This window comes from Grampus griseus (genome assembly GCF_964374135.1).
Source record: "Grampus griseus genome assembly, chromosome: 4".
NCBI classification, from domain to species: domain Eukaryota; kingdom Metazoa; phylum Chordata; class Mammalia; order Artiodactyla; family Delphinidae; genus Grampus; species Grampus griseus.
The window spans coordinates 96879588-96895846 of record NC_138997.1 but is presented as its reverse complement, the minus strand read 5'-3'; the positions used below and the strand labels follow the sequence as shown (position 1 = coordinate 96895846).

Genomic DNA, 16259 nt, shown 5'->3' with positions numbered 1-16259 from the left:
CAGAGGTGGATTTTTGTTGTTATCCCCCCGTAAAGAGCTAGAAACTGAGATGCAGAGAAGTAATTAGCCCCAGATTTGACAGTGAAGTGACTGGCAGAAGCTGGATTCAAGTACTGGTAGTCTGGTTCCTAACTATTTTTCTAGTTAAATATTTTTAAACCACAAAAAGAGACAACGTATATTTTATTTAACTCAGAAAAAAAGTTCTGTTTCCATCATTCTGCTCCTATCCCATTTTGTGTGTTTGGAGTTTTGAATACTTTTTTAGGCATGCTCCTGCAAATGTAGTACCTCTTAGGGGAACCCTGCATGATACTAATGAGGCTAAATTTTTTTCTGTTGACAGGGAAGCCTTATCATCATCAAATCTAAAATTCCAACCTATTGCTCCATATACTGCTGAAGAAACTAGCCCTGGTGACAGGTGTTAAACGCTGACCACGGGTATGCACAGAACCTTTTCAGATTCACTTCACTTTATTCTTTTGTAAATCACAACCACCCTTCATTATTCCTGGCTTTAGATGAGTATACACAATTCCACTGAATCATAGTACAAGTTATTCATTAAAAAAAAAAGAGTGGTTGATGGAAAACTATTAAAAAATAAGTTCTATAATAGTACAATCTCGTGGGGTTTATTTTTTCATATTTTTTATGGTTTGTGTGAGCAAGTTATTTGGTTTACAATGGATGTGTTTGTATATATTTTCTAGTGCCTTTTATATATAACATTTATACAGTTCGTGTGTAGCTATGCACTTACTTTTAGACATTTTGCCATTTCCGGGTTTTATATTTATCAAGTCTATGAAAATTTCAAATAGTGGACAAACATTTGTGAATTCACTGTTAATTATTGTTTGTAAATATGTATTTTATAACGTAGAATCCTTGGAAATAATTTTGAGTATTCTAGTTTTAAGAAAAAAATTTTTAATGTGTAAGTTCTCTTATAAGTATGGTTGTTTATTACAAATCATTAAAACTACCTAAACTTTAGGTATTAATTTAAGTAAATGTTATTTTTGTAATTCATAGTCTGAAAATACTGATATTCAGTACATGAAGATACTCAGAAATTAAAATCTTAAAAGACTTACACGTATTCAGTGATTTTGTTGTGCTTGCTTATGTTTAACAATTAATTCAGTTGAAAAAGCTTTTAAAACGTAAGTTACAAGTGTAGCTCTGAATGTTGATGTTACAGAAGCTGATTCTGGATCATTCTACAGGGAAAGGAGTAGAGGGAGAGAAACATCTGGGCAGGAAGAGCGCCGTTAGGGACCCGGCTGGCCACACCAAATCCAAGGCTAACAGACTTCTGAAGGGCTGGAGATTAGGGGCAGCAATATTCTGTCCCAGAAGCCTCGGAGAACACCCTTTCTTTGCTCCATCCTCAGGTACCAAGAGTGATCTCTTTGTAATTCTCATTTCAGATCCAATCTCACGGATGTAACTTAAAATACGAGGAGTTTCTGAAGAGTGTTAACAGCAGAAATGCTCCTCCTCCCTCAGAGCTCCTATCATTCCTGGTCCCCTGGCTGGCACACTCTGTCCTCAAGTGTCTAGTCACATCCTCAGGTCGCATCTGCTCACAGGCCTGCCTGCCCACTGGCCTTGCCCTGACTCCTCTATCCTTGCACTTAGCTCCACCCAAAGACCAAGATCTCTACCTTTTAGAAAAATGCCATAAGAAAAATGTAACGTTTTTAATCTAGTAATTATAAAATTTATTGTAATAAAGACCTGTAACATAGACAGTAGAGTTATAAACATTTTATTTGCTTTTATTTTTTCTTTTTGAAATACAAAATGTGCACATTGAATTTACACAAACACGTGATGGCCAAGTTCAGTGTACATGTATTGTACTACTCTTAATTTCTACACTGGTGATAGCAGGGCAGCTTTCAACATCCTATCTCTACACCAGAATAGATACCTGATTTATTGTTGCAAAGACAGTTGCAAATTTCCTCCTACTCTAGCCTCTTGGTCTTTGTGATATTTCTGCAAAACAAACAGGGAAGGTGTGTGTATCTTTAGTAATATTGTGGCAACTTTACAATTTTGGCTTAAGATCATTAAAAATAATCTGAATTATTGGAGTTTTATGATGAGCTAAATCATAATACAATCCAGATGAGTTGCTTAGCACTTATATTCCTTTTCTATTAAATTTTGATATTATAGTTCTCGATATAATGGAATCACTGGTGCTTTCAAAGTGAATTCTGCTTGCTGTTTGTTCTTGGTAGGCATTAGGGTAGCAAAGGTTTGTTTGTCCCTAAATGGCATCTAATGTAAAGGTGCCATGAGGGAGTCAGGAAAGAGGATGGAATAGGCCTTGAATGCAGTTAAGGATTACTTGTTGCTAAGCATTGCCACATACTGGATGACAGATGTCCTGACCCTTTGCTAAGCCTGTGGACATCCTTGCTTTGTTTCACACCTTCTTGGACTTCCACTTAGTGACATAACAGTCAACCTGTAGGACTGAACAAATCCAAAATTACATACATCATGTAGGCCTTGGCTGTAATATGTATTATGAAAAATTAAGAAATGCTTATTAAATAAGCTTTATTAGGCATATGCTGACATCTGGTGATAAACTGACTTGTTTCATGTTATAAAAAAATGCCAGGTAAATGAATGTCTTTAACAAACAGAAGGAAGCAAATCCAGAGAAACTGGGACTGTGTGTTTGTTTGTTTGTTTTTTTCCAATTGTAGTAACCTTGTTTTGTTTACTTAAAGTATAAATGGAATTACAGCATACAAACATGAAAACTAATATCTGGAAATTAAGTGCAGATGCCAGTATGTCAGAAAACCATTTAAAATCCTGGGGCTGAATACATACAAATGAATAGCAAAAAACACAGATATTTTAAAATCACCGATACTGTGAAAGCCTCAATAATCCTGTGGCTAAAGAATCAATAAAACTATATGCCAGATCCTGTTACTTTTGAATATTCACAGGGTATGAACTGACTTAGAACATCCCATGAACTCAGTGGCATTATGAGAAGGATGCAAATTTATAAATGGAAAACTCAACTCTTTTGGGGATTGCTTTATATTAAAACAAAGCTTGTTTGCATAATATGCCTCAGTGTAAAGCTGAGCAATCTATGCTAAAAGTGGTAGCTCCAGCTTTGTGTGATAGAATCGTTCACATTTGTCTGATTGAGGACGCATTCGACAAGTTAGATCACATTTTCAAAGAGCTGCATGGAGCGCATGATGTTTTCATCCTGTAAGGGAGAAAACGTGGAATTAAGTTCACCATATCGGCAAAGGAAAGTGCACTGTTTTGCCTCTAAGTACTGCCACCCTCCACCAACGCCTATGCCAAATGTTCAGATACTAGGGGTCTGCAAATGTAAATACTCTTCTACCCATTTTCCACACAGATAAGTATGGAGAGCCCATTTTGTTGAGTCTACTAGGCTTTAAACACTTTATTTAACTCTGACTCGGTGTTAAGAGGGGCTATTTCTCAAATTATTAATAGAATGCCAGCATGGAAACTGGAGAGGCGCAGAGCATAATCAAAGCGAGCAATGCAAACTGTGGCATTTTAGGTAACCGCCCGCCAAATCACAGAGACTTGTACACATGGAAGGATACAGGGTTTGTGTATGAGCCAAGAGCCAACTTCATAAAGATTGGAGGTTGGGGTTTAGGAGACAGGTTTGCAGTAATTACACCTCTCTTTCTGAGTCTGTTAGGGCTAATCTGTGTGGACTTTGGGAATCTTTAAAAATGAATGGTCTCTCAATGCCAGAGAAAGGATTGTTTGTGAGAAACCATTGCCCAGTGTCTGCAGTTTAGCATGTTCCTTAGAAACTTAGGGGGACAGACTTAGGGCAGGATAGGGGCACTTGGAGATTGTGACTGTTTATAGCAGTGGAAAATGGTAGCAGAACTAATGATGCCTTCCACTACTAGATGCCAAGTAACAATACCACCATTAAGTAGGTTGATATCACTAAGTTCGTTCAAAGACCGTCGTATTGAAATGTGAGTTGAGAAAAAGGCAGGCATCAGGAAAGGGAAAGTATATCAACTTGAAAATAATGAGAAAAACTAAAGCACCAGCAAACTTCTTTGTCGCCATAATTTTTTTTTTCTTTTTTTTTTTGCGGCACGTGGGCCTCTCACTGTTGTGGCCTCTCCTGTTGCGGAGCACAGGCTCCGGACGCGCAGGCTCAGTGGCCATGGCTCACGGGCCCAGCCGCTCCGCAGCATTGGGATCTTCCTGGACTGGGGCACGAACCCACGTCCCCTGCATCGGCAGGCGGACTCTCAACCACTGCGCCACCAGGGAAGTCCTGTCTCCATAATTATTTTAAAAATTCTTAATCGTGATTCTACCCACGTCAAGTCAAATAACTAGGTATGCTAATACTGGTCTGCCACCAGATGGTGGAGAACCACATGGACTTTTCCTCAGGGAGAATTTTCTGCTGTTTAATTTTGTGACTGAAGACCATTACTGGTTCAGCCAAAGACATCTGTTGTCCACATACATTGAAGCAATGATGTTTCTCTTAGAAATCGGATATAAGTTTGGCCAGTGATACACTCTTGGCTGTACTGGAATTCTAAATCTGTGGAGGATACGGTAGACAAGTTACATGTTATATGCTAGTTCTGGGGAAAGAACAATTCAAGTCTCACATATGTTTTATCCTCAGTGATGAATATTGTAAAGGATCTGAAGAGCAAAAACACACATGTGCAACCTTCATCTCTCCAGGGCTTCCCTCATAGCCTGCCTTGCGATAGACAGTGAATGCTGATGAACTGAATGTGCAAATTGGTGATTGTTTTCACAGTGGTAGGCTTACTCATCTCAGCTATGTAGAAGTGGTGATCTTAGGCATATGATCTTTATACTTTGCTCAGTTCATGGTGGCTGGCTGGAAGGACCAAGTTCAGCTGTTAAGGAAGCAAAAGGGATAGTTCCTTTACTATCGTTACTTACTTTTTGGCAACTTTCGATGAATTCATCTATGGTAACGACTCCATCTTTATTTTTGTCCATTTTCTGTTCAGGAAGAAAAGAACAAAAAAATTTGCTCAGACTTACCCCTTGATACCCTCACCCTGAACTGAACAAGCTGAAGCTGATGAAAAGAAAGCCCAGCTGCTTATTTTATGGGGAGGAACTGCTTCAGAGCACAAACTAGTAGCTTCTTAGTGATAAGAATCGTGGCTGACTGATTTTAGGCTGTTGCCTTTTCAATAGAATGTGGTATAGATCTAGAGTCACTCTGTTCTAGTAAAATCCTGCCCTCCAGCTATGACAGACTTCAGGCAACTTGCTGAAACTTTCAGAGCCTTGGTTTTCTCATCTGTGAGATGGGGCTAATGAGGATTTATAAATAACCTCATAGGGGCTTGTGAGAAATGAATGAAAACAAACACCCCAAAACATATGAGACGTGGCAATTACTTGGTGTTCTATCCAGGACATGGTGAGTGTTCAATAAGTGGAGTTATCAATATTATGATAAATTCAAAACCAAAATTACTAAATTAGTATGATGGTAAATATTCTATAGTTTTGTCTCTTTCAGTAAAAATTATTTTCCTGTACATTCTTTTGAATCATCATGATGCTTTGCAAACATCAGGAAATTTGCTCTTAATTTCACTTCCTCTCTGACTTCTATTGCATTCCTACCTGGAAAAATGTTTCAACGTGTTGTCTGGGAGCATCTTCTTTGAGGACAGGATATGTGCATTTACCCATCATATCGTATATCGCTTTCATTATATCAAGCATTTCCTGAAAAGGAAAAGGCAGTCACATGAAGCCTCATGCAATGTGAAAATAAACCACTCCGAGAAGCTTTGACAGATTATCCCTACTCAATTTCAAATTTTTTATTTTTCTTTGATTCTTCATTAAATGTCTTGGTTATCCCAGAGGAAAAGCCAATGGCCTTATGCCTTAAAAGCAGCAGAATCAGAATGTAAGAATCAAGTCGGATCTTGGTTTCAAAATGAATAAAATTCCCATGTATCTAACATGATCAGGAAAGAAACATTCTGGTTTAATGTTTGGACTTCTCTAGACTTCACATTGGCTATCTTTGCTTTATTGAGTTATTATATATTTTATATGTTGATTATCAATTTCTGTTTATTGAGAATAAAATAAACTCCACATCATGAGAATTATACTAAAACTGATAAGTCTCAAAGCTCATTAGGGTTTTCATTGTGTTTTTCCTACTGTGGCTTTAACTAAAGTCACACATGTAGATTAGTCAAAATATGACCGTGGAAACACTTCGAAATTTTAATTTTTTAAATTAAAATCTAGTTTTTGATTTGTAATTTTCAATCTTAGTGAAAATAATATCTAGTTAACCTAGACATTCAGATTTATTGTTTACACTTGTTTCCTTCATATCGAAGTTTCCACAGAAGAGTATGGATTAAGTCAATAATATGGACGTAATATATATTTACTTCTGAGAGTATTCAATTCCATTTTAAATGATAAAGCAATTTGTAGTTTGTAAATTTTACGTGAAGCCCTTTAAGATGTTTTGAGCATAGAAGTTTGTTTGACATAGAATTCATGTGATGTGTTGGGTGTAAATGGTAAGAACAGCATGTTTATGTTAAACATAGAAAGGGATAGAAAGGGATCAAAGGACCAAGAGATACCTAATATCCTGGAGGCACCTGAGTACTAAATGTTTACTGTGTACTAAATATACAAGAGACACTAAGTATCCAGGAGATATGCTCGATATACCTGAATACTTAATACTCATGAGGTCTTAATTAAGCCACCCATTTGTGAGACCCATCTGGCCCCATGTGTCTTCTGCTCAACAAATAAAACCCATGGCCATTGATCAGGTTAATTGTCACATTGTAACTGTGGTCAGGTGAACTTGTCCCTGTGTCTTCAATAGAGCAAGTTGATGTCATTGGCCCAAGATACCTTCTATTTGAAGAGCCCAATGCTCAAAACTCAACTCGGGGGAAAGCTAGTGAGAGAAAGAGGACATATGGACATTGAACCACATCCAGGCTTCAGGTAATGTGGTCTTTCAACCCTACCTCCACTCCATCCTAAATTTGTTATCTTACCCCATCCTGCCCCCCCCTTGCTTCTTGCTGTGTTTTAAATTAATTTATTAAACCACTTGATATGAGCATCTGAATTTGGTCTGTGAGGCTTCCTTTTTAGATAGCCCACGTGGGAATTTATTTGGGGCTCCACTATCACATCAGGTCATTTCCCACACAGTACAGGTCACTACATAATCCACACGATTTTAAAATTGCATCTGTTTCCATATGGACCACATTATATGATAGAAAAAAGGTTACAGGCCAAATATTCTAACGTGTGGATATATTTTCTTCCTATTTGATTCCAACTACTATCTTTATTCCATGTACAGTATTCATTAAAATGCTATTAGGAAATCAGGATGTAATCCTTCTATTTTTTTTTTTTTTTCTTCTGTGGTACGCGGGCCTCTCACTGTTGTGGCCTCTCCTATTGCGGAGCACAGGCTCTGGACCCGCAGGCTCAGCGGCCATGGCTTACGGGCCTAGCCGCTCCGCGGCATGTGGGATCTTCCCAGACCGGGGCACGAACTCTTGTCCCCTGCATCGGCAGGTGGACTCTCAACCACTGTGCCACCAGGGAAGCCCTCCTTCTATGTTTTATATTTACTTTGAAGATTAACCATAAACTGTTTCTAGCATTCCAAATTTTTCATCAGAATATTTCCCCAGCACTACAGAAAATATTTTAGACTTCCTGAAAAAGTGGTTCTAAAATAATAATTGCGATTGTTTAACATTTTGAAGTGAAAAAATGAAAATGGTCTGAAAGCTAGCTGTGTTGGTGAGGCATTTCTTACTTCTTTAGTGATGTAGCCGTCTTTATTTATGTCATACAAATTAAATGCCCAGTTGAGTTTTTCTTGTACTGTCCCCCGGAGCAAAATGGAAAGACCCTTGATGAAATCCTAAAAAATAAAAATAAAAATATAATTTGATATGACATTTCTAAAAAAGAAAAGTAAAACACAAACTCTAATATAATTCTCTGTCAAATGATGGAAGCAAGGGTTACAACCCTCTGGATTTTGAACCATTTATTTATAGCAAAATGGTCCATGTGTTCCTGATTATCTTTTTTTCCAGAGATTTTTTGTGGGCATAAACCACTCCTTAGGTTTACTATTCTTACTTTCTAATTGGAAACTGTGACTTAAATCAACCTTGGAACTGGAAATTGTGTCAGAACAGACACCCAAACAACAAGACGCATGTGTATAAGTGGTATTACTTTCCACTACAAGTGCACACAATTCTTTTACTGAAAATCTAATAACATTGTAACTTTAAAAATACAAGCACATACATAACACAGTTCCCATGAACAAGATCTGCTAACAAGAAATATGAGCTGTCCTTAAGATACAGGCCAATTGAAGGCTTTATTTAGAAATCAAGTTATAATATGCATGGGGGCAGAAGTTAAGAGAATGGAGCTGAAAGCCAGGCTGCCTGAATTCAAATTCCAGCTGTTTCATCTGATAGCTCTGTCCTCAGACAACTTACCATCCTTTTGCCTCTATTTTCATATCTGTAGAAGGGATATGTTAGTATCTACTTCTTAAATTTTTTATGAGGATTAAAGGAGTTAAGCTGTTTATAACAGTGTCTGGCAAGGGCATCGGCTATGTGTTTGTCCAAGTAAATGGAAACCTCAGTCAGTATCACTGTTAGGCTGATATGACTGAACGGCAGGCAAACCAGATTAACTTGATCAAATTCATATATATTTGTTGTTCTGTAGGCAGGGTTAACATTACAATATGGTGAATTCTGATCTCACATAGAACTGACAATCTGTAGTTAGGTAGGAATGAAAGAGCAGAAGGTGTTACCAAGTCCAAGCCTTCTCTGCTCCCCGCAGGACAGGCCAGTAAATCTTGAGACGAGGTGTTGAGGCAAGGAATATGACTTTATTCGGAAAGCCAGCAGACCGAGAAGATGGCAGACTAGTGTCTCAGAAAGACCATCTTATCAGGGTCTGGATGCCAGTTTCTTTTATAGAACAGAGAGAGGGAGGAGGTGAGGAAGTGAAGTAAAAAGGCCATGAGTCTTGCAAATATCTCCTGGAATGGCCAGCCTCAGGGAGGGGATGTGTTAATTTCTTCTTTTCTTGCAGCCATTCACAGGTGGACAGGGTCAGGATGCTTCCCTGAACAAAGGCACTTTGGTTTACCATTCAGGCAGAGGGGCAGTGTTCCCCGAGGCAGGCCATTATGTATAGACAGTATCCTTTTAGTGAACAAAAGCAACAGGGAAGCAAAAGCTAAAGTAAAAGAAACAGATCCAACATGTAGTCAGATTTTGTTCTTCCCTGTAACAAAGGGAAATGCAGAAGTGGCCTCTGGGTGAATTTGTATTCTCTCTACACTTTTACATTCCAACATTTTGTAATTGTTTTCCTGTCTTAATTTCTTTAAATGCTTTTTTTTTTAATGGGTGACATTCATGTAGTTCAAAATTTTAAAATATATAAGATTACTGATAAAAAGTATGCCTCCCATTCTTGGACCCTAGTCACCCTATTTCTTTCCCCTAGACAACTGGCGTTAGTAGCTTCTTGTATTCACTTCCAAAGAATTTTTGTGCATATACAAGTGTAAGGCATATTTATTTACACAAATGATAGTCTAACAGGCTGTTCTGTACTTTATTTTATTTTTAACTTAGCAATAAATCTTGGAAATAACTCTTGTCTTTTTCACTGTTGCATATGTATGAATATATCATAGTTTACTTAACCAATCTCCCATTGATGAATATTTAAAGATTTCCAATCTTATTAAAAACAAAGCCACAAAGAGTGACCTTATACATACATAACTTACATTTTGAACAAGTATATCTGTAGGATGAGTCCCTAGAAGTGGAATTGCTGGGTCAAAGGATTTGAACATTGGTAAATTTTAGTTATTTTCAAATTTCCCCCCAAATTTCCCTCTCAAAATCTGTATATGAGAATAGTATAGCTTGTCAGTACTATATGCCATCAAATTTTTTATCTTTTTCAATCTTAAAGGTTAATATTTCTTTCTCAGATTACTTAAAATTTGTTATTTATTATGAATAAATTTGAGCATTTTTTCCAAATGTCTTGATTTATAGAAACTCTTCACATATTAGTGAAATTAGCCCTTGTCTGGGATATATCTTCAAGTATTGTTTCCCAGTTTATCATTTCTTTCAATTTTTATTACATTGATTTTTGTAAAGTAGGCATCTTTTTAGCTTTATATTCTAGATTTTGTCAGCCTTTTACTTTATATTTTTTGGTTTCTGTCATATTGAAAAGACCTCTCCCATTCTGAAGTTATAAAAGGATACTCCCATGTTTTTGTTCTAGTACTTTTAAGGTTTACGTTGTTACATTTAAATCTTTATTCCATTTGGAATTTACCCAATGTTTTTAGATAGCTGTCTGGTTTCACAATATTATTTGTTACCCACTGATTTGAGATGCAAGATTTATCATATCCTTAATTCTTTTATGTATTTATATTTCTGGAACTTATGTTTTATTTCATAGTATATCTGTTTATCTAAGCACCTCTACTACATTGTTTTAATTATTAAAACATTTTAGTAATTTTAATAGCTGTAAGGGCTATTTCCTCTTAACCCTTCTTTTTCAGCTATTTTCTTTCCATTTTTCCTTATTTAAGTATTCCACCTGACCCCCATTGGGATGTTTATTGAGCTGGAGGTAAATTTACAGATCAACTTGGGCAGAACTGACAACTACATGTTGATGAGTCTTCCTATTCAAGACAATAAGAAACCTTTCCCTTGTCCAGGTTGTGTTTGTCATTGAGTATGTTAGTTTCCTCTTACTGCTATAACAAACTACCACAGATTTGGAGGATTAAAATAATACTTGTTTATTATCCTCCAGATCTGTAAATCAGAAGTCTGAAATGGGTTTTACTGGGCTGAAATCAAGTTGGAGGCAGAGCTGCAGTCTCCCCAGTGGATCTAGGGATAGAATTTGTTCTCTTGCTTTTTTCAGCTTTTAGAGGCCACTTGCATTGATTGGCTTGTGGCCCTTTCCTCCATTTTCAAAACACAGTACTCCAACCTCCTGTTGTAGTATCTCCTCTTTGCTACCCTGATCTTCCTGCCTCCCTCTTACAGGGACCCTTGGGATTACATTGGGCCCATCCAGATAATCCAAGGTGATCTCCCCATCTCAAGATCCTTAATCACACCTGCAGAAAACCTCCTTTACCATGAAAGATAACACATCCTACGTCCGGACATTAAGATGTGGACATTTTTGGTGGGTCTTTATTCAGCACACCAAACTCTAATACATTTTAAGGCCTTTTGTTTTTTCCAAGTTGTTCTTTCACATTTCTTAGTTATATTTATTTCTAGGTATTTTAATCCTTCCGTTGCTGTTATAAAGGAGGCCACAAGAATTCCTTAGTAGGCAGAAAAAAGAAGAGACGCAGGCAACAAATCTTGAAAATAAGTTTCTCAGGAGGTAAGAGAGGTCAAGAGAAGAAAGCATTTCACTAGGAAAGGATGATTCATCTTGATACCAATCTTCTGGGGAATGAAAAGAGCTTACTGAGTCAGCAACATGGAGGTCACCAGTGACTAAAGGGAGAAGCTTCAGTGGAGGGGAGGGAGCAAAGAGTGATAGAGACTGTTAGAAAATTCACCAACCATGGCTGCATGTGAAGACAGAGGGACAGGGCTATATCTGAAGAGGAGGACAGGATCACAGAAGAGAGTTTTGAAGATGAGCACTTTAAACACTGGAGGGACGAATCTAAAAAGAGGACAATACTAAAGATGTGTGTGTGTGAGAGAGAGAAAAAGACAGAGAGAGAGAGAGAGAGAGAAGTGGACTACTCCTGCGATGGTGGGAGAGATGGAGATGGTCTGCCCTGGGAAGAGAGGAGGCACATTTCCTCAGCTAATACAGAAGGAAGGAGAACACCATGCAGATGCCCACAGCTGAGAAGAGGTGGGAAGATGAACGAGTCCTCATCTGAGACCTTTAATGGGTGTTGTCTGCTTGGGAGTGAAGGACATGGTGGAAAGGATAAGAACTGAAGGTTTGAGGAGAGACAAGGAGGCAGCTCTGCTCCTGGACAATAAGGTGACTTGTGCAAATTACGGGAAGCTGCAGCTCCCTCAAAATATTTTTCTGCCATCTGCTGGAAAATTGTTGTAATATATTTAAACCTGTAGTATATAATATACTGTAATTAAGAGGTAATGACCCTCCTTGGAGTTGTGTAGTATACAACTTGCAAACTATATAAGCTTTGGCTTTTTTGGAAGGTATAAAATAGTCACTGCAGAGCATGGGAAGGTAGGCTTACCAGAGAAGGATTGCTGGACAATTTTGAAAAGCCAGATGAGGTGGATGGTTATCAATATAATCCTTACCTGTCACTTCAAATCACAAAGTAATAGTTCTATGCCTTTAGCTGAAAAGAGAGGCTGGACACAACATCCATGAAGATATGCTTAGAGCATTGGTTTTCAAGATGTAGATTGCTGCAGAATCACCTGGAGGGCTTGCTAAAACAGCTTGCTGGGTCCCACCCCAGAGTTCCTGATTCATTAGGTCTGGGGTGTGGCTCAAGAATTTACATTTCTAATAAATTCCAAGGAGATGCTGATACTGCTGGTCCAGGGATCACACTTCGAGAACCACTGGCCTGCAAGAACCATCACTGGCATTGGCCCCATCACCAAGCAGAATAGGCCAGAGCAACAATGGGAGATTTAAAGTCATGTGTGGACTTTTGTTGTTTGCCTCCCTAGTTGGCCCCTATTTCCATTTGGTGCTCCATCCAATTCTGTGGAAGCGCACTCCATCTGTGGCTCTAGTGATGGAGCCATGCCCTGGGCAAAATCAGGAAGCACCTTTTATTCCTTTGGTCAAGGCAATTGGATCTGTGGTTGGCCTGCAACTGAACCCAGTCTACATGAGTGATTTTCAGGACTTCTGCTAGGAAGGGGTATGACAGAGATGCTTTTTCTTTCCTGCCTGGGGAAAAATCAAGCCTGGAGCTCAGGAGCTGCTGGCATCTTCTTGTAACCACGAGGGAGCCCACTCTTAGGTTGCAGCCAGACCTATCTCTGGACTTCTTATTCTTTTTTTTCTTTTTTTTTTAAATTTATTTATTTTATTTATTTCTTTTTGTCTGCGTTGTGTCTTTGTTGCTGCGTGTGGGCTTTCTCGAGTTGCGGTGAGTGGGGGCTAATCTTCATTGCGGTGCACGGGCTTCTTATTGCGGTGGCTTCTCTTGTTGTGGAGCATGGGCTCTAGGCACACGGGCTTCAGTAGTTGTAGCACATGGGCTCAGTAGTTGTGGCTCGCAGGCTCTAGAGTGCAGGCTCAAGTGCAGGCTTGCGGGCTTAGTTGCTCCGTGGCATGTGGGATCTTCCCGGACCAGGGATCGAACCCGTGTCCCCTGCATTGGCAGGCGGATTCTTAACCACTGTGCCACCAGGGAAGCCCCTGGACTTCTTATTCGCCAATACAGTTATATTGTTTTTGTTAGTGTATGATTTTCTATTATTTGTGAAAAAAAGTACCCTGATTCACAAGCTGACATCTAATTCCCATCTTTCTCTTAAATACTATGTATCCTGAAACTGCATACATTGAAAGATAGCTATGAACCTTGAACACCCCTCTCTCTTTTAATATACCATCTTGCAGGATGATATCAATAAACAGTTATTTCAGAACAGGAAATAACTATTTGTGCAAAAGGAAAATGAAAGACTCAAGGTATCTTGTACTGTTCTTGCTCCATGCTTTTCTGAATGGTAATTGAAATCTGTCAAGCAGGAGTTACAAGGCTAAAAAAAAACCAAACAACTCTCAAGAGTACTTTTCACAATCACCTTACTTTTGTCTGTGGAAGGTTACATCTGTTCCCTAATGTACAAAACTGATAGATGGGGATTGGTACTGAATTCTGGTTTCTAATATCTTATGATAAAGGCAATAGAAGGAAAAAGGCATAGAGAAATGACCCTATAATAACCTAGTCTTGTTCTATAGTTAGCTCTGTTTATCGACCAAACCTTTAATTGGTGCCTTAGTGCTGGTTACATACATTCTGCCCACCATTCCCACACTAGGAGCTGCATCAAAGACCCAGCCTTGAGAGAGTATGTGTTATTGAGACCATCTAGATGGTATACATGACTGGACCCAGGTAAGGCCTGGAAAGTCATACATGTGTTTAGTATATTTCTTACTTTATGCTTGCTTTTACATTTTTAGGAAAATTTTTAAAGTTGTTTATTTTCTCTGATATGACCTCCCTTGACTGGAGTTAAACTTCCATAGTGGTTGAAGGATACAATTTCAGGTACTACCTAAAGTTTGCATTTTTGTTTGGAACTAATAAAAGATATCAACATGTCTGAAAAGGAAAAATGTATATTTCCCAAGATTTGTAGCCTAATTTTATCAGGTGAAAGAGATAAAATACTTACCTTGATTGATACACAATTCTAGTTAAGTAATTTAATATCTTAAAAGATGAAACCAGCCACATTAAGCTAGAGGAAAGTGGTTTGATCTCCCTGAAGGCCATTAAAAATTAAATAAGTTTTAAACAAAAATCACAAATATATAATAAATGTATATGTAAATATCATGCTTGATGTAGGTAAAAAATACAGAAAACTACAGAAGAAAGTTGAAATCACACATAATCCTATCACCTGTTCACATTGAATATTCCCACTCTTTTTTAATGCATACTTTGGCATATACTTATAGTACAAGCCATATATTATATATAAAATTATATTTATTTCACTTAAATTACAAGCATTTTCCAATATCACTGACAATTCACTGTGACATCATTTAAATAACTACAAAGTAGGTTTAACTGTATGAAATTGCCCATATTTTTTATCATGTTTGCCAAGAATTTCATATGATAGTTTCATATGGTCTAATCTAATAATACTAGCACAATGAATTTTGGACACTTTGGACCCCAAACCACAATAAGAATTACAATTTAAATGGCAGCCTAGTACTTAAGCAAGCACACACACATACACACACACACACACACAAAATCATACACCAGAAACTAAAGTTATTAGCCTATTTCCATTTCTCTTCTATTAATTTTTTAGTACTCTTGTCATTAATGTCTAAATCAATTTTACCACCCGGTAATCACTGCAATCTCGAGTGTGAAACACTGCTTTGTCTTATGAATATATTCTAATTTATTTAACCATTCTTTCTTATTGGTATATATGTGTATTAATTTAAATTTTTCTTTATTGTACATGACGCTATAGTAAATACTTTTCTCCAACTATTTCCCATCATTCTGACTTATTTCCTAAGGAAAGATGTGGAATTCCTGGGTTAAAGGGCTCTGGGAACACTGAAATTTATTAGTAGTAATGAGGACAGTTTATCGATAAGTGTGTGGGGCTTGGTATTAGGCAATTTCTATGCATTACTTTATGTCAGCCTCACATAACCATAGCGAATAGGTATTGTCGTCCTTATATTAAACATGGAGGCTCAGAGAAAATACGTGACTGAGGCAAGGGATGCAGCCAATGAGAATTAGAGCTGGAAACTGAACCCAGAACTCTGACTCAAAGCCCAGGCTCTCATTTTGTCTAGAACTGAAGCAATGGGCTGTGGTTACACAGAAAAGTATGATATAAACAAATGCTACATCTCTTTTTTCTGATACTATAGGACATAATTGTACGGTGATATGAAACAGTGACTCACAGTGATTGCAATTTTACTAATAACATTTGCAGAACGTTTGGAGGTACCAGGAATTCATAATTCTTGCCATGAAATGACATGGATAAATGAATTAGAAAATGGCCTCAGCTTTTAAAAAGGGAAAGTGAGTCAGTATGTGAATACATGTGTGACTAGGAACAGAATAAGAAGATAAGATCAGCTGAAGAAGAATCCCAACAGTTAGATGCCCAGGAAACAAAAGAAAATAGAGTGAGCAAGAGAGAGAGAGACAGAGACAGAGAGAAATTGATACCAGTTCTCTGAGAGAGACTGACCAGTTGTTATACAGGATCACTAACATTACTGAGCATATTAATTGTGCCAGACCATTTTCTAAACTCTTTAGATTCAACATTTAATCTATCTAT

At 37.7% G+C, this 16259-nt stretch overlaps 2 protein-coding genes across 5 annotated transcripts in view; one reads left to right on the top strand and one right to left on the bottom strand.

The window, feature by feature from the left end:
* PACRGL (parkin coregulated like) overlaps positions 1-7037 on the top strand; it is a 78225-nt gene extending 71188 nt beyond the window's left edge. For 2 of the 3 annotated variants that reach the window (XM_082653965.1, XM_082653964.1), the window contains exons 9-10: positions 347-444; positions 1236-1501. In XM_082653965.1, the coding sequence (XP_082510091.1) occupies positions 347-403 (57 nt within the window). In that variant the 3' untranslated portion in view covers positions 404-444; positions 1236-1501. Of the gene's footprint in view, positions 1-346; positions 445-1235; positions 1502-6952 lie in introns of those variants that run through there. The other variant, XR_014296719.1, reaches the window with a different exon arrangement.
* The window catches only part of KCNIP4 (potassium voltage-gated channel interacting protein 4), a gene marked incomplete at its 5' end in the record, with an annotated part of 525330 nt that continues 510925 nt past the window's right edge, over positions 1855-16259 (bottom strand). For both annotated transcript variants that reach the window (XM_082653963.1, XM_082653962.1), the window contains 4 exons: positions 1855-3265; positions 5002-5064; positions 5704-5808; positions 7916-8023. In XM_082653963.1, coding sequence (XP_082510089.1) covers positions 3218-3265; positions 5002-5064; positions 5704-5808; positions 7916-8023 — 324 coding nt within the window. In that variant the 3' untranslated portion in view covers positions 1855-3217. The remainder of the gene's footprint in view (positions 3266-5001; positions 5065-5703; positions 5809-7915; positions 8024-16259) is intronic.